This window comes from Kryptolebias marmoratus, linkage group LG14 (assembly GCF_001649575.2).
Source record: "Kryptolebias marmoratus isolate JLee-2015 linkage group LG14, ASM164957v2, whole genome shotgun sequence".
NCBI lineage: Eukaryota > Metazoa > Chordata > Actinopteri > Cyprinodontiformes > Rivulidae > Kryptolebias > Kryptolebias marmoratus.
This window is the reverse complement of record NC_051443.1, coordinates 19,372,345-19,390,446: the sequence shown is the minus strand read 5'-3', so window position 1 is coordinate 19,390,446 and position 18,102 is coordinate 19,372,345. Positions and strand designations below refer to the sequence as shown.

Sequence of the window (18,102 nt, the reverse complement as noted above, 5' to 3'; positions counted from 1 at the left end):
GTAGCCTATAGAACTAGACTGAAAGACCATTTAAAGGCCTTTGCAGGTGGTTTGAGTTAATTAGCTGATTAGAGTGTGGTACCAGGTGCCATCAATTTTGAACCTTTTCACAAGATTCTAATTTTCTGATATGATGAATTTGAGATTTTAATTTGTTGTCATTTGTAATCATCAAAATTAAACAAAATAAACATTTGAAATATATGAGTTTGTATGTAATGTATGAATATAATATACAAGTTTCACTTTTTAAATGGAATTACTGAAATCAATCTACTTTTTCATGATATATTAATTTTATGACCAGCACTTGTATATCTCAAGTGATCCGTTCGGAGGATAAGTAGGTGATCAGTCTCAGCTACTACGACGCCGAACTTTAGCTCAGTATCTGTGAAATTCCCTGTTATAGACATTTTTTGTGTTTAGGATCACTTTGCAGGTGTTGCTGAATTGAGTAGACTCCATCAGTTAATCAGTTGTAGACGTTAACCCAATAATTACTTTCTAAAAGTTTCATTAATATTCAGTGATTCACGAAACATTTTACTAACAGTACAGCGAAACAAGCACATACAGACATGGGCAAAAACACTGCCGCCCCACATTCACTTTTGGCGTCGATCGATAAATGGATGTAGTGAATGAATTTTGTCTCAGCTTTTTTTTTCTGGAATATCCTTTTTCACCTTGCATCATTTTAACTCGTACCTGTTGGTGTTCGGGTCGACAGTGTCACAGACCCACCCTCCAAATGACTCTGGAGTCACCGCCAGGCGAGTGTAAAGGAGCCACTAATCTGCAGCCTAAAGCGCAGCCTGTGTCCTTATATGGTCATACCAGCGATGCCTCCATGAGAGTGATTCTGTTTCCTCTACACATCCCTCCATCCCCCCCTTGAACTAACCCAAAATACCCCCCCTCCCTCCCCACAACCAATATTTCTCCCATCCCTGGAGATGACTTGATGCACATGAATGGATGCCTCTTGACTGATGTGACACCACCATGCCCAGGGCCTTGTAATATGCCACCAGTTCACTCTGACTGGCAGATTTCTAGTTAATTATTTATTAATGGTGGGTGGGAGGAGGTGAGTAGAACAGGCTCCTCCTCCTGCTCACAGGGAGTCATTACTGCACACTATAGACACACGCACACACACTTTCCTGCTCTCTGGTCCATATGTTTTTGAAACACACACACACACACACACACACAGTTCCTTTATTATCCCCGCAGGCCTCAGTTTCCATCTCAGTCGGCAGAGGCCTTCACACTAATCATCAAATATTTATCATGGTTACATGAAAGGAGCTCTTGGAAATCAATGGGGCTCATTATATTGTGCCTTACGAAAGACAGAGTAAACAGTTGGCCTTAATATTTATATATGTGTATATTGTCTGTATTTCACAATTAGAAGCTAATGTTGTGCATCCAAAAAAGAGAATGCCTAAAAGAAAGCAGTTTCTCTCAAAGATTTTTAACAAAGATAGTTCAGGTATTTTGAAGTAGGGTTCTGTGGAAAAGCGATGAACAGTTAATATCTCACTTGTTGAAGGTAGCTGTTCGAATGAGCGTGGTTTGGAGAAATCGAGTGCAATTCTAGCCCGAGTAAGACCAAAGTGGATTGCTGCTGTCTTAAATCAACAATTATCCTGAAAATTTCACAGCAGTTTGTGTGAACGCTAAAAGCCATTACATTGCTATCAATTTCACAATCATTTCCACAGAATTTTATGATCATTTACGAGCACATTTAGCAGTAGTAGCAGCTAGCTGCGGCACTTCTGTTGCAGCCTGGGACACTTCCAGCAGGAATATACTGACATTTCTGCTGGAGTAACGATGCAGTGCAAGATTGACACCAGTGTTAAGGTTTGTAAATAGTATTCTCACGAACCACTTGGAAATGTTAGAAATTAGAGCGATTTTAATCCACTTTGGCTTGGCCTCTCTCAGATTAGCCATTAGCTTGTAAATCTGGTAAGAATTAAACTCTATTTCCCCATTCAAAGAGCTAATTATAGCAGGTAAGATATTTATTGTTTATAAAATTTCCACAGAACTCCACTTCAGGTCTAAACTGTCACTTAAAGTGTATTTTTTGCTTACTTATTTCAGTTTTGAGTAATTGGATTTGAAAAGAGCTCCAAACATTGTTGTAGAATTGAGCATTTTAGTGTGTAAGTGACAGATTTATGTTACTTTTTTTTTGTTCTGCACATGCGTGAATTGAACCGTATGCACTAATATTTCTGCGCATGCATCAGCCTGACGAAGCCTGAGCCTGGCGTGCCTCAGAGTGGTGCCTGCAGTCAGATACTTCTCACAAGAGGAGGCAAAAAAACAGCCCAACACCTCGAGTTCAGAACCCGCAGAGCTTATTCATGATCCGGGCCGAAATCTGCATAACTGCGGGAGCACCGAGGTGTTGTTGTTACCAATCGTGCTTCCACCCCGGTGTGCAACTCTCAGCGGGATCAGTGGAGGCACGCAGGAGTCGAGCGGTACAGGTGCCCCCCCACACAGAGTTCCCTGGCCCAGCGCCACGAGTGGAGGCGACGAACAAAAAGCGCTTAATTAAAATGCAAATGGTGGCGCTCATGTCCCCGCTCTGCTTTGTTTGCCTTCGAGGACGAAACGTCACTGATGTGAGTGTTGCTACTAGAAAAGCACACACTCATTTACACAATTGTTCTTTTTTTTTTTCCCCTGGTCCTGTCCCCGGATTTTAAAGAAAAACACACACAAGTACAGAGAGGTGCCCTCTTTAAAGCACATGTTCTAAAAATAAACTCATGCCATTACACGCTCTCACGCTCTCAGTGAGGCTTCTCCAGGAGCTGGTCAATATTTAATCCGTTTTCTGGGGCTCTCTGGATGTGTTGGTCAGCTGCAGTGAGAAATGGAGAAAAGCTACATTTCTCCTCTTGGCTGTTAGATAATCTGTAAGTCTGATGCGATGTTACAGCTGCTGTCTTAACATTATTAACTTCTTTTTTGGTAGCTAAGCGAGGCAGCTGCAACCTGCAACTGAGTGCAGTTTTCTGATTAAAACTAACTTTGTTCAGTGGTGCTTAACGAATAGTAGACTGCAGCTGTACTTCCTGTTCAGTAATTTTATCAGTAATTTAGTCCACTATAAGAATTAGCAGCTGAGTCATGATAATCTGTAAAGATTTTTGTTAATTGACACTCTTTTCCCTCTTTTCACCATCCTGATAATGCATGTAGAGCGCATTATTTGTGATGCAAAATCATCCTCACATTTTTAGGCTACTTCTTAGAATCAGATTTATAAAGAAACCCCTTAAAGGGATGCATGACACCTGTCTTATATAAACATCAAGGAAACATCTTGCATGATTTGAGCTCAGTGTATGTGATAGGGATGACTCTCAGCTCCCACCAAGCCAGTTTTTCTTACTCAATGTTTATAATAGTGGCAGAATTGTTGCCATTGTTGTGTTTAAGGTTGGTTAGCTGTGGAATCAGGTTGACTCAAAAGGTTGTAGATGTCCATGCAGTGAGTGATTTTTGATAGTTTCATTAAAAGTCATCCGAACACTTACACAGATGTGAGCAAAGTTATTATCGTCTGCCTTCAGCTGTTGGCGGCAGACGATAATAAGCAGCACCCAGTAGAGAGAATTGTGTCGTAGTAAATCTATATTTTAGCTGCCATGATTGGATCTAACCGTAGGGTCTCAACGAGTGCACTGAAGACGCCTCAACAACTCATCACAGAGCTGTTTGTCACATGCTTTGGTGTCTCTGAACAGTAAGAGCAGTGTGACATCTGTTCTGTTCGGATCTATCCTCTCCGCTTCCTCCACCCTCCTTATCATTCATTTTAACTCTGCGTAACACAGAGTGAACCCTCTCCTTGGCATCAGATGCCCAGCCGGGCTTTGGGAACGCAGAAACTTTCTCCTTCATTAGCCTCAGCTCCGCTCCGGCGTTCTCCGGCGCTGACAGATACCGTGCATTCATGATGAAGGCGGGAGGAGGAGAAGAAGGAGAAGAAGGGAGACAAGAGGGGGAGGTCACAAAACACGATGACAAGGATGTGGTTGGTTCTGAACAAGCATGATGTCATGCTCCATGGCTTCGCTGCAGGGAGGGGGGTTGAGTGCTGTAGGTTTGTGAGTGGGAACGTGTCACACAGGATTTTCTGTGAAGAAAAACAAATAGTTCAGTTTGTTCTGTTAAAACAAACATTCAAAGTTCTTATATTTATTAAAAAAAGGAAAACCTTTTTTTTCTTTTTTTAAGTGTTTGAGGGCAAAAATCCACTAATTTGAATATTAGCTGCCATTTCTTGTCACTGTTTTGTATTAATTCAAAGATTTCATTGTCTATTAAATCGTTTATTGGAGGTTTCTCTTACATTAAAAGCAACATTGAACCTTTTAGACTTATTCAAGAAATTTATTTTTCACACCACAAGTAAAACTGAGGTTAAGAGCATGTAAAATTGAGACATTTACTGAGCTGTGGTTTGATATTTGCCTGCCACATTTCCAGTGTTTTAGGTCCCATTTCTGTCTGTAGAAAAGGACATTACTGCCCCCTTTTGGTAAATGGCAGTACACATCTCATTATGTAGTCTGACATCAGTGATAACTCCAGTGCTCCAAATATCTCTCATCCTTTTTCTCAGCAAACCTCTGTGGCTGGAAAAGTGATGATTGTGTCGCATCGAGAATGCGCAGACTGAAACTGGATTATTAAAATGAGTTTTATGCAAATCCCTCTCTGGTTTTCAAAATTGGTTTTGGATCGTGCTTCAGCACAAAGACTCTGTAAACTGACTGTGACCCCCCCGCACGCAGGATATTCTAATAAAAATGCCGTGCTAACACAATAGAAGTTCTGCTCGTGCAGCTGACCCACTTGCTGTCGTCTCTCGGTGCCGTAGAACCGCCAACTGCTGAAGGACAGCTTCATGGTGGAGCTGGTGGAGGGAGCCAGGAAGCTGCGACACGTCTTCCTCTTCACGGACCTGCTGCTCTGCGCCAAGCTGAAGAAACAAATCGGAGGGTAAAAGAATAAACAACATCATCTTTCTAATTATTGAATCCTGACAAATTAAAGTCACTCCAACAAGGTAGTGAAATACATCAAAATGCTGACACCTCATTCAGCAGCAGATCTTACAGTTGAGAAAATAAAATGAAATACTCTGCACTTTATTCTATCTGTAAAGCTATAATATACAACTGACTTTAAAGACCCCTGATGGTTTCACAACATTTGATCTGAACCTGATAAATGACTGAATAGATTACATGATTTTGATCTGCTCGTATAAAACATTCAGACTCTAACAGCTATTTAATATTTAGATTGTAGAGATCTAATTGTGCTTGGACAAGTGACTTATTTCAAAGTTATGTCTTCTATGTTTCTTCTTAATTGTGTTAATTGGAACGTTGCTGCTGTGAATCCATGTGGTCAAAGATGTTCTCACTACAAGTGAAACAGACCATCCACCAGCTGCAAACACAAAACAGAGTAGGAACATTAGCAGGGCACCACTTTTTGACATAAAAAGAAAATAGTAAAAGATGGCCTAGCATTCCTTGAAGTAATGCATGTCACCAGCAGCCTTTCATTCCAGAGTTTTGAACTAAGACTAAAAAAGACAACGTTGTATTCCTTTTGGTCAATAAATGTTGTTTTTTGTGATCTCATGCAATATTGTGCAATCTCACAACATGCGTTAGTGCTCAGAATATATACTGGGGATGATTCTCATCTACTACAACTTTATTTGTCTTTAAATATAACCATGTTTTATTGTAACAAATGTGCTTTAATGCTCATTTTTGATGGTTCCTTAATAACCTAAGATTTAAAAATTGCAGAAAAAACGGATAAAACTTCTTCTGATTAACTAATCTGTGTCATTGATTCTGTTTTATTGATCTGCCTCCTGCTTCAAGTCGACTTTGTGTTCATTTTTACTGACTTCCTTCTCTGATTCTCTCTTCTTAATGCCGTTGTAGTAAAAACCAACAGTACGACTGCAAGTGGTACATCCCCCTGACTGAGCTGACCTTCCAGGGCCCTGAGGAGACGGAGCCTCTCACGGTGCCCCAAGTCCCGGACGAAGAGCTGGACGGCATCAAGGTCAAAATCTCCCACCTCCGCAGCGAAATTCAGAGGGAGAAGGTAAAGCAGACGGGCACAAATTTGCAGATACTCAGAAGTTGTTTGCACAACTAGGTTTAGAATTTGCTAATCGTCTCATAATACGATTGATTCCCTAACAGGTATTTTCAATTCTGTGATTTCAGAGAGCCAACAAGGGTTTAAAAGTCATCGACCGCCTCCGGAAGAAACTATACGAGCAGGAGTCTTTGCTGCTGCTGACGTCTCCGAGCATGCCCCTCAGGCTCTACAACAGGAACGGCAAGGTGACCACCATCTGCTGTTCCTTCTGATTTTAACGAAACTCTCAGGCAGTAACCACTGGACGCACGTCTCTAACTGACTGACTTTTGGAGTCGATCTGATTCAAGATGGCTGCCACAGCTGACCAGCTTGAGCAAACACAAAAATGACTTTAAATTAAACAGTTTTACAGATATTGAGCTAAAATTTGATGTTGTAGTAAATGAGAGTCAACCCCAACATATACTCCAGCAGTGGGCCATAAGCATCCCTTTAAGGAATGCTAGTTTAATTTATTTCAATGTGTTTTTATTAAACGCTCTTTGTCCGTATGCGTTTCAGAGCTACAGCTTCCTGATTTCATCTGACTACGAACGTGCAGAGTGGAAGGAGATCATCAAGGAGCAGCAGAAGAAATGTTAGTGCCCCAAAGACATCCTGTCTGATCTAATTATAATTATGAAAAACAAAAAGAACCTTATTTTTCCCAAGAGCACTATATGCAATAGATACACTTTGATAAAACTTGGGCATGTGTACATTAGACACAGCTATTTCTTGCTGATATTTTTCATCAAACCCCAAAGAAAACTCTTGTTTCTGTAGTAAACACTGTCTTTGATATGCATTGTCACTCACAGTCTAAACTTATTGTCTACCTCCAGGTATTAAAACACCCTCCCTGACTTCCATGGAGCTGCAGATGTTAACCAGCTCTTGTCTCAAACTTCAAACCGTTCACCACATTCCATTTAGTGTCAATAAAGAAGGTAAGCTGCTTTATTTTGTTCTTAAAAGCCCTCTTAAAATCATAAGTTTAAATCACACATTGTCTGCAGTACATTGCAGCTCAAAGACAGTGGTCTGTGTGTTTTTCTTGTTTGTCCTCACTGCTTTTTTTTCCTCTTTCCCTGTTTTGTTTTTTTGCACGTTGACTGTTTTTCCAGAGGATGAATCCTCTGGTCTCTACGGGTCCCTGAATGTAATTGTCCACTCTGCCTCCGGCCTCAAACAGAGCTTAAGTGAGTCACTCAGCTTCCGTTTTTATGCAGAAAATCACGGGAAAATATGCTATTTTGAAAGCAAAACTGTAATGGAATCATCCAAAAGAACACCGACTATTATCATTATTGTTGGCTAAATGTTCGGCTCCTTAATGTTTTAACATTTGGATTTGATTAGATCTGTTTTTCCCCCTCTCTGTTAGATCTCTATTGCACATTGGAGGTGGACTCTTTTGGCCTCTTTTCAAATAAAGCTAAGACGAGAGTGTATCGATACACCACCGAACCCAAATGGAACGAGGTAAAAAGCCCCAGCTCACATTTTTCTACAGGTCTGCTTTATTGAGGATAGGAAACCTAAACAAACAACATGTACCTTCCTTTAGCTCAGCATATTTACGCTACTTAAACATATTTTCCTCCTTGGACAATTTATGGTGCCTGTCATGTGTCTGACATCTGCTCTTTAAATCAGTTAGCTGTCTATTTCTGTCTAATGAAACCCACAAACAGAGCATCAGCAGCTCCTGGAAGTAACGGCACACATGCAACTGTGTGGTAGAGTGCTTATGTCATCTGAAACAGCTATAACTCTATCAGGTTTACAGATATGGATCTAAAACTTGGCCGGGTAGTAGCTGACACTAATGTTCAATAAACATTCTGAGAGCTAACTGATTGCACAAGATTTCGGTTTAGCATTCTGGCATAAAAGCTGGCGGATGATATGCATTCCTTCAAGGACTGCTGGTTTTTCTAATTTAAACAAAGTCTTCTTTGGGAATTCTGCTTGGCAAAGTGGAAATAATAGAAACTAATGAGGAGCTGCAGCTTTCAGTGACTCACATCTGTCTAAAAGCTAAATGAACCGAAGTGGTGTGCATCTCCTAACAATCTGCAAACTGTATGCAGAGTGCTTCCTTACATAACACAGCAGGGAATGTTGCTGGGCTCTGAACTGCAATGGGATGGGGTTTTTTGTTTTTTTTTTTAGTTCTGATCAATCTTTGGGCTTATTTATTTTCATCCATTTGATACAAAACAATCTCACATCTTTAATTTTTGTCTTGTCCTTCCCTGCAGGAGTTTGAGATCGAGCTGGAGGGCTCTCAGACCCTGAGGTTGCTCTGCTACGAGAAGTGTTACAACAAGACCAAGCAGAACAAAGAAGACGGAGACAGCACAGACCGCATCATCGGGAAAGGACAGATCCCGGTATGATATGACATCACCCCCCGCACTGACATCCGTAACTGTGACTGTGTACGGATAAGAAGTTATGTCACCACCTCTGCTAATTCTACAGGAATCGTGTGATATAGCTTATCGTGGGAATTTGTAGCAGACAAATTAGCTGAACGGGAAAAAACAGATCAGTGGGTGTTTTTAAAACCAACAAAACGAGATCACATCAGCAACAATTTCCACTTGAATTGGATTATTTTTGATGGAGGCTGTCATTAACTGTTTAACTGTTTAACTATTTAAAGCACTTGACACAATCGTGCACAAGTGGAAATGACATCGGCGCTGTTCGGTGTCCACAAAAATCGCTCAGAATCCTCGATGTGATGCAGGAGTCTGTGAGGCGGACTGATCCGATGCTGACGACAAATTTAAAGTGTCTGTGATTAGGTTACCAAGACAACACCAGCCTGAAGTTGGCTCTGTGGATCAAGAGAAAAACCATTTAAAAGAAAAGAGGATTTTCTTCTTTTGCTCCTTATTTCTTCCCCTCAGCTTGGCTCACGTGTGATTTTTACCTGGGTCCTGTTTGGTTTAGTTAAACTGCAGGAGGCAAGTCTGCGTCCTTGTTGTCTGCTAAACCTGCAGACACATGTGCCACCTAGTGGTTCTCTCTGTAAACCTGAGACCTGATCCCTTTCTGACAGATGATGTCATCGCAAAACAAGCTGCTAAATTGGGTGGAAAAGTTGCTCAGCAGGGTTTTTTTTTTTAATTAGTATTAATCTGAGTGAAGAAGCTGCCACTTTTCTCTGATTAGTCTCACATTTTCTGTCCAGTCTGTTTGTTTCACCAGTCAGTGGACTTAATGCCCAAACACGATGTCCAGGACTTGGCAGTTTTCTGTTCAATTATGTTTTCCAATTAGACAAACTGATTTAGTTTTCTATTATTCCCCAGCAGAATCTGTTTTGTCTTATTTGTTTGTGGCTCCAGTCGTCTGCATGTTTTAATTACAGCTTTTGTCTGGAAACACAAGATTTCAGAAGGCATTGAATTAAGTGATAAATACAGCAAACATGCAAACGTTACACTATTCAATAAATATTACTGCAATTTACAAATGGAGTCAGAGTTTTGCTGCTTCTGGTGCCGGCATGCTGCATTTGCTCGTTTTTCCACATTTGTTCTTCTAAGTTTGTCTGTATTTACTTAATGAACTCACCTCTTTAACAGTATTCCACATGTCTTTAAATTCATTTTCAGTTTTCTTTGGCCTAGATGTTCTTTATAAACCTATGACCTGCCTTAAAACGTCAGAAACAGCCCACTAACAATGACTGACAACACAGTGTGAATGTCATGAAACGTGTAATCAGTTAAGCCGGTGTATTAAAATCCTAATAATTAAAAATGGTTAATAATTATTTAATGTTTATGCTGTTTTTCTCAGCTGGACCCCCAGACTCTTCAAGGCAAAGACTGGCAGAGAACAGTTATTCCCATGAATGGGGTGAGTGGGACAAACTAATTCTGTGCTGATCAAACTGATCGTGGTCCACAATTTCGTTCCACCTCATGTACCACATGTGATGCGAATGACAATAAAGTCTCCTTGAATCCTTGAATCCTTGAAATTTTCTTCACTGTAAAAAGATTTTCATTCAGCATCAGCTTAAGCTTCTGGTGACTTTATATTTTTGGTTAAATCTACATATTTTTCACACACAGCTGTATTTCTTCTAAGTCATGAAATATTCTTACCGCTTTCTGACCTGCTTGATGGCTTCCCATTAAAAAAAATAGTTTTAAAGACTTTGATGTTTTGTTTGCTTGTTTTTTTCTCACCTGACAGGTTGAAGTGAAACTATCCATAAAGTTCACGAGCAGAGAGTTCAGCCTGAAGAGGATGCCCTCAGAGAAACCCATGGGTGTGTTTGGAATAAAGATCTCCACAGTGACCAAGTGAGTTCACATTAAAATGAAAAATTTAAGAGTAAATACACTAACACCCCCAGCCCCATACCATCAGGGAAGCAGCTTTTTGAATATGCGTATAATATACACTATATATAAAATTTAAAAATACATTTTAAATTAGGTTAATGCGACTTGCAAATCATTGCATTCTGGATTTATTTACATTTTACACAGTGTCTCAACTTTTAGGGAATCTGCATTAACAAATCCACATTATATCCCACACAGTCTAAGAAGTGTCCCAGTTCAACTCTTAACTTTTGTACTTCTCATCAAGAACTATACATGTTTTTAGATTATTCATTCACAATGAGCTTACAGCCTTGTTATTGGCCGTACACACCAGGAAGGACAACCTCGTGGTGGCACCTAAAGAAAAGATGGACTTAAAAAGTCATGAGAATACATCTTTTAGGTATGCTGAACCGTCGTTTTTTTTATAGGTAATGTTATAATCAAAGCCTGTAAGAATAAAGCCAGAGATGGATCAGGAACTTAAAGAGATTGTGTAGAGTCTACTGGCTCCATCCGTGGTGCCAATATACTGCTAATTTTCTGTTTTCATTGGGCAGGTTGAATCTCCTCACAGTTTTATTTATTTATGTCTTTTGTTTTTTTTTATTGTTTTATTTTCCACAAGATGTAATTACCAAACCAGTATAGCTGTAATTGAATGTTTTAAATGCTTCTATTTGTAAGTTTTATGGATTTGTTGAGTCAGCCAACTGGACAGAAACACTCACCATTCAGCAGTGGCCACCCCCTTCCTTGGATCTCCTTTAGATCTGCTCATGAATGAAGCTCTAAATATCAGTACTAATTTTAACAGGAGACTACATACTTAAGTTTTTTATCATATTAATTTAAAATATAAAAAGAATTATGAAAGGATGGAAAATAGTTTGTGGGTAAATCAGTATATTTTGAGTTTATGGCAGTTGATAATAACACATGATATTGTTGAGGACTGATGAACACAAATGGGTCACCCTGAAGTTTTAGCTAAACTTTGTTATCCTGGTAGATCAAGATTTCAGCAGAAACAAAAACAGCAAAGAATCCCAGCCTTAATGAGTTCCTCGGGTAATCAAAACAAGCCAAACTCAATTAGCTGTTCAACCTTTTACTTATGGTCTGTGTTTGTCTCCGTCCAGGCGAGAGCGCTCTAAGGTGCCCTACATCGTCCGCCAGTGCCTGGAGGAGATCGAGCGGAGAGGCATGGAGGAGGTGGGGATATACCGCGTGTCAGGGGTGGCCACTGATATTCAGGCCCTGAAGACCGCCTTCGATACCAGTGAGTTCAGCCCGAATCCATGTGCCAACTGAAGAATTTGGAGTTGTGAAATGATTAATTAGACTTATTGACTAATTTACTTATGCTTGCATGTATTTGCTGATAATTACTGCATGTTTTGTGGCGTACTCCTGTTGACGTTCTGACAGCAACAAGGCACAGAAACAGATGTTTGTACCGAAGCTTCCCCATCTCGTCATCTTCCTTTGTTATTGCATTCCTCAAGTCGTCGCTCAGCTCTCGTCTTCCCCACTGCAGATAACAAAGACGTGTCGGTGATGATGAGCGAGATGGACGTCAACGCCATCGCCGGCACCCTGAAGCTGTACTTCAGGGAGCTGCCAGAGCCCCTCTTCACTGACGAGCTCTACCCTAATTTCGCAGGAGGCATCAGTAAGACGCATCAGAGAGCTTCTAATTGATTTAATTGTCAGTTTAGACAGCTAATTAAAGCAGAGGTTCATCGAGGCTTTTGTTACATAATGCATGTCTTTAACTGTATTTACACAAAGCAGTCACGTTAGAAATAACATGGTCTTCCTTTGCAGCCCTCACTGATAGTGTTGCCAAAGAGAGCTGCATGTTGAACCTGCTGCTGTCGCTGCCAGAACCCAACCTGGTCACGTTCCTTTTCCTATTGGATCACCTAAAGAGGTATGAGTACGCACAAACATTAAGTCATGATTGAACAGTTGATTTACCAGCACTCAGAATCAGATGCCAGCAGATCTATTATCTAAATGTTGCTGTAATATAACAAACTTCAGCTTCAAATTCAACCAGATTGTGTCCCAGGGTCACATCTCTTTTGTTTTTCTCCAAATCAGCTGCTTTTCTCCCACTGAAAGTTGTCACTTCATCTGTTTTCTCTGATTACCATCTTGATTTTAGAAAAGATTGCATGAGCTGTTTTATATATGTTTCAGTCTATTATGTAATTGCGAAAGGTACTTTTCTGTTATAGTTTCTTAAATCTGTGTTTTATTTATATTTGTTGGCCAGAAAAAAATCCACAACAACTCTTGTCATTTGTGAAAGTTTAAATCTTTGTAAAGATAACAGTGTAAAACCACAATGAATGATGATGCGTGGGAATCCATCACATATGTAAGCTGGAATTACCAGATTCTTGTCACTTTTTCTTAATTTATCATCAGATCTTAGCATGTTAATAAAAAGAGTGATGTCAGCCGGTGATTGAAGGTAGAGGGTGAAAACAAAGATGACCGAAATGATATATTTCTGTTGCCTAAAAACTATTTGATTATGGACTAATTTTCAAGATAGCCACTGATGGACTTGTTTGTCTTCGTCTCCCCAGGGTGGCAGAGAAGGAAAGTGTCAACAAGATGTCTCTCCACAATCTGGCGACGGTTTTCGGGCCCACTCTGCTCAGGCCGGCGGAGAAGGACAGCAAGATCCCCACCAACCCCACACAACCCATCAGCATGGGGGACAGCTGGTCCTTGGAGGTTATGGCACAAGTGAGCTAAACACCATCTTCTATCTGCCCCCCTGGAAGCTTTTTGTTGAACATTGTGAAACAACTAACCTCTTTTTTTTTTTTTTCCTGTGTTCTCCTCATGTCCTCTCAGGTCCAGGTGTTGCTGTATTTCCTGCAGCTGGAGACGATCCCCACCCCGGACAGTAAACGACAGAGCATCCTCTTCTCCACTGAAGTATAGAGCTGACACTGAGTCTGTCTGACCAACAGGGTGCACAAAGGGGGGGCGGACACTGGCTCAAAGTGAGCCTACTGTAGTTTGTTTTTGAATTGACTTGGCAGGATTGTCTCTGGCGGCTCCTCTTGTGCTCGAACACAAGAGGGCGCCACTTGTCTCTGCAGCTCAGAGGACTGGAAGCCGTTGCCATTCATGTCTCTTCACCTGATGATTCCTTGTACCTGCAGAGGTTCAGGGTACAGGTACGTCTGCCATGTGTTTCTGCTTTCTGTTTGTCTCAGTGCTGAACGTTTACATCTGCCGTTCAAAACAAGGAAACAAGAAAAGAGTTGAGGACGTCTGTCCGTGTAACTTTACATTTGGGTTCCTAATTGAATTTTATTTTGGACAATCATTAGCAAAGTGTGTCATTCCATCTCAAACATTACTTCACGCCCCGACAAGAGGACAAAAAAGAAGAGATCGTTTTTTTTTGCTGTTGACTGAAGCTGTAAGTCGGCCACCATCTTGGCTTTTTCTCCCCTTTTTATTTCTGTGTTTCTGTAAAAGCACAGAAAGCCAACCCCTGGGATACTGTTTACAACATAAACAAATCTGGTTGGAGGTAAAAGCTATGACTTGAAGTTCAGAAATGATACAAACCCAATTCTCTCCCTCTCTTTTTTTTATTTGTATCACAAGGTAGTTTTCAGTCCAAATACCCAGAAGCAATATATTTTCTAACATAGGAACTGTCTGTGTTCATATCTTTGCTGACGAAATGTCCGTCTTGTTGTAACATAGGACATCTTGCCAAACATGTTTTTTTTTTTGGAGGCGCTTACATTTAAAGGTACAGTCCGTGTACATAATCTTAAAGTTGTATTTTTGTTTTATTTAATGATATATTCATTGTTGCTGTTATTGTAATTTATTCGGGGGGCCCAGTGAAGAAATTGGTGTGTTTTTCTATTAGAAACGTTCTTCTCGTTTATGAAGGTGGTAGGTCTTAGCCTTGACTTCAGGTCTTGCCGTAAATTAGCAAGATTTTGCCTTTTTTTCTAATGAAAACTACTTGCCATTCAGATCAGCCTGTCAGTGACTCATCTAGATAACACACTGAAGGTAACACACACACGTTGTAGTTACACATCGTATGCTGCTGTGGGAGTTCAGGCACAAGCTCTTCGCCTGCTGGGTGGTCCTCAGCAGGTGTGTCCAGAGACCGTCGCCCGTCTGGTGTAGACTTTATGCAACGCCATAATTCCAGAACACACGCAAACACGTTAGGATGTTGTCTTTTTGTACTTTTTGGTCTGTGGCTGCAGAAGTGCACTCATGCAATATTAAAACTACTGTATTACAAATCGAGTGGCCTGAGCATTCTGCGTTTATGTCCGGTGTTTGTTATATTAAAAAAAGGTTTTTTTCTTACTATTCCTATTGAAAAAGACTACATTGCCCACTGAATAGCCAAACTCCTGCTTCTATGTTAGTTTTTTTGTTCTTACTGATTTAACATGCAGGCATGTTTGATTGTTTTTTTTTTTGTGTCCTTAATATTGCTGTCTTTTTCCCCCAAGTGTGTCATCTTAAACTCAGAGTTTTGGTTGTTTACTGTGATCCTTTTCACACTACTAAAGCATGCCTTTTTCTAGCCAAACTAGGATTAGTTTTCTGGGAATATTAAAACTACCAGCCGTTTTTCCACTTTCTAATACCAAAACAAGACCAAGTCGTTTGGACCTGTGGAGTCGTGGTTCTGACTTGTTCTAACCCCTTCATTAGCTGTTTGCTTGTTTGTTTGTTTGTTTTTTGGGGCTGTGTGACGAAGGTGCAGCCATGAATATTTGCTTTCATGATGATTGAGGAATAGGCATGCCTATGAACACTGGTATTTGTCCAAAAACAAACAAACAAAAAACATCCACATTTTTTCTCTTTTGTTGCCTAACAACCTGGAATTTAATTGGATTTTTATTGGAATTAAGAGCAATAATTTTATAATAACAATAATAATTAATTCATCTTTCCATTTCCTAATAATGGATTTAATGTTGCTCTGTGGGATATTCATGGATCTGGGATCATTTCCTTATAGTCTGACCCTGATCCGAACTTATCCACAACTTTATCTCTGACCTGCGTGGAGAGTTCCTTGGTCTTCATGATGTCTCCTAGCCCTGACTACTTAGAGCTGTGTGTAACAGCTGGCAGGTTCGATTGGCCACAGGGTTATGTGGCTTCGGCAACGAATGGTTGGGGCTTCAAAGCCAGGGGACACTTTTCAGTTTTAGATTTTATTTTATTAATATTTAAACCATTTTTTAAATTTCCCAATAAGCTTCATTAATCTGGAGTACTTTTCAGAGAGTTGTTGCTTTTAATCAAATTAAAAATCCACCTAAATTCCAGGTTGTAAGGCAACAAAATAGAAAGATTACTAATAGGGGTGGATACTTTTGCAAAGCACAGTAAAATCTATAACCCAAGGTTTCCCAGCAGAAAGAAGAAGCATTAGTTAACCTCAAGTGTTGGGATATTCAATATTGTGGCTGGTTGGTGTCTTTTAGAGGCTTAAAGCTGAAAACGTTGTTCAATCAGAGGGTTTATAATGGTTTGTTTCCATGCTTGAATTTATTGGCAAAGGATATGAGCAAATTATTACAACCAAAGTAGCTATTTTGGCTTGCAGAAGAGAAAAATAGTGTTTTTTTAAATGCCTCCATTAGGTAAAATCATATATTTTGATATTCTCATGTCCCAAAGACATCTTTCTGTTTAGCAGATTATAAATCCTGTTGTGTTCTGTCGGTTACTTTATTTCCTGTCTGGATCAGTTTGACTCACTGTAGCACACTCACATTGTTGGTTCATCTGTATTTTAGGATGTGAGTGGGCATAAATCTCCTGTTTATTTGGTCATATTTCTTCTTTACACCAAGCCCCAGCTGCCTGCACTACTCAACCCCTTCGTGCCTCAACACTTGCTTTAGTTTAGCACCTGTGGTTCTCTAAACGCCAGTGGAAAAAAGAAAAAATTAAAAACCGCTCGTTCCTCCTGTTGCCTTTGCCGAGGACAGACACACACCTCTCATCTCTTACAGGCTAAGACAGGACCTTAAATTCAAACACGGTCTTAGCTCATCCGAGTGTTCGACTCCCTCCATTTGACTGTGATGCTGTAAGTAAATGAAACTCCGTGCTAAAAGTTAACGGGCCGACACGAGTTTCATCTCCTAATATTTGCCTTCTTTTTTTTTTTTTCTTTTAAAACTCCTATTTATTTATGATTCCCTCCAGTTTGGTGCAAGATGGTCTGCTTGATCTATTTAATTATGGTTATTAAAAAAAAAGTAATCTAAAACTAAATTAATGTTAGAAAATTGTCTTTATATATTGTGCTTTCTTTAGAAAAATCTAAATGTGTTAATCAGCTTCTGTTTATCGAACATGCTGTGTATTTTATTTTATTTTTTTCCTGTCCGGATCGTGACCACTAAGTAGCTCTGCAATGATCTTTTCAAGCCTCAATTCCACCTCTTTCAGCTCAGTTTCGTTATTTGAAGAGCAGACTGGCCACTGTGATTGTTTCGGATTCGGACAAAGGAAACTGGGGACTCCCGGCTCGTATGAAATGTCTCGTACTCTTTTTGCTTGCTGTGGCGCTCGCTGGCGTATGATTGATGGCTCAAGGATCGAGCCGGTTCACCTCTCGTCTCCTGGAAAGTCCGAGCCGTCGGTTTGTGGTGGAGGAGAGAAATCTACAAAGTGTTTGTCTCTGTAACTGCATGTACCCTCCATAACCTCCTTCTCAGCCAAAAACACGTCATTTTTCTGTGAACTTGCCTAAAGATATGGTACATATTGCATTTATTGTACAGGATCCTGATATTTATTTCCATATTATGGTGAAGACTTTCACACGACCCTCTGCTGCCACTTTTCGAACAAACGAAGCGACTTTCTTTAGGGAATATTCAACTTTCCTCTCATTCAGCACATAATAATCTAAAGTCCAGGATGAGATTTGTTGACCAAATGCAACATTTTTTTTTGGTTGTTGTTTTTAATTTGTCCGTTTTTTGACTCTTGTTGAATATTTAATGTTCTGCTTGTAGAGCTGTAAAAAGGAATACTGTATTCTGAGGGTAAACATGTTTGAAAGGCATTTGCAGCCTTTGTTTGTACACAATAAAGTTAAATAAAATCTCCTGTATCTACATAGATGTTGTTGTTTTTTTTATTTTTATTTTATTTTTATCACTCTTACTGAGGAAATCTGGAAATAAAACCCCATAAAGATGATCTTAAACCTGTCAGAGTTTGCAGAATGGTTCATCTAGTAATGTATCATTAACAAAAGTGCAACATTTTACAAAAAACATTCATATTAATCTGAAAATGTTTGCTGGTAAGAGAATTTTATGGCAACGTTTTGTTTACTTTGAAAAAAAAAATGACATTGACACAAAAATGTCATACAAAGAAATTTACCTTTTTGAAGACTTCTTTAAAATGAAACTAATTGTTTTGTATTTTATTCATGAATCTAATTAGTCAATGTGGTGCA

At 39.8% G+C, this 18,102-nt stretch overlaps 1 protein-coding gene across 1 annotated transcript in view; it reads left to right on the top strand.

The window, feature by feature from the left end:
• bcr (BCR activator of RhoGEF and GTPase) overlaps nt 1-17,752 on the top strand; it is a 73,565-nt gene extending 55,813 nt beyond the window's left edge. Inside the window, exons 10-24 of the mRNA XM_017410651.2 lie at nt 4,928-5,049; nt 6,018-6,183; nt 6,309-6,428; nt 6,748-6,823; nt 7,071-7,175; nt 7,353-7,427; nt 7,613-7,710; nt 8,493-8,624; nt 10,048-10,107; nt 10,450-10,559; nt 11,729-11,868; nt 12,127-12,261; nt 12,417-12,522; nt 13,190-13,352; nt 13,464-17,752. Coding sequence (XP_017266140.1) covers nt 4,928-5,049; nt 6,018-6,183; nt 6,309-6,428; nt 6,748-6,823; nt 7,071-7,175; nt 7,353-7,427; nt 7,613-7,710; nt 8,493-8,624; nt 10,048-10,107; nt 10,450-10,559; nt 11,729-11,868; nt 12,127-12,261; nt 12,417-12,522; nt 13,190-13,352; nt 13,464-13,553 — 1,698 coding nt within the window. The 3' untranslated portion in view covers nt 13,554-17,752. The remainder of the gene's footprint in view (nt 1-4,927; nt 5,050-6,017; nt 6,184-6,308; nt 6,429-6,747; nt 6,824-7,070; nt 7,176-7,352; nt 7,428-7,612; nt 7,711-8,492; nt 8,625-10,047; nt 10,108-10,449; nt 10,560-11,728; nt 11,869-12,126; nt 12,262-12,416; nt 12,523-13,189; nt 13,353-13,463) is intronic.
• The last annotated feature ends 350 nt before the right edge of the window (nt 17,753-18,102 follow it).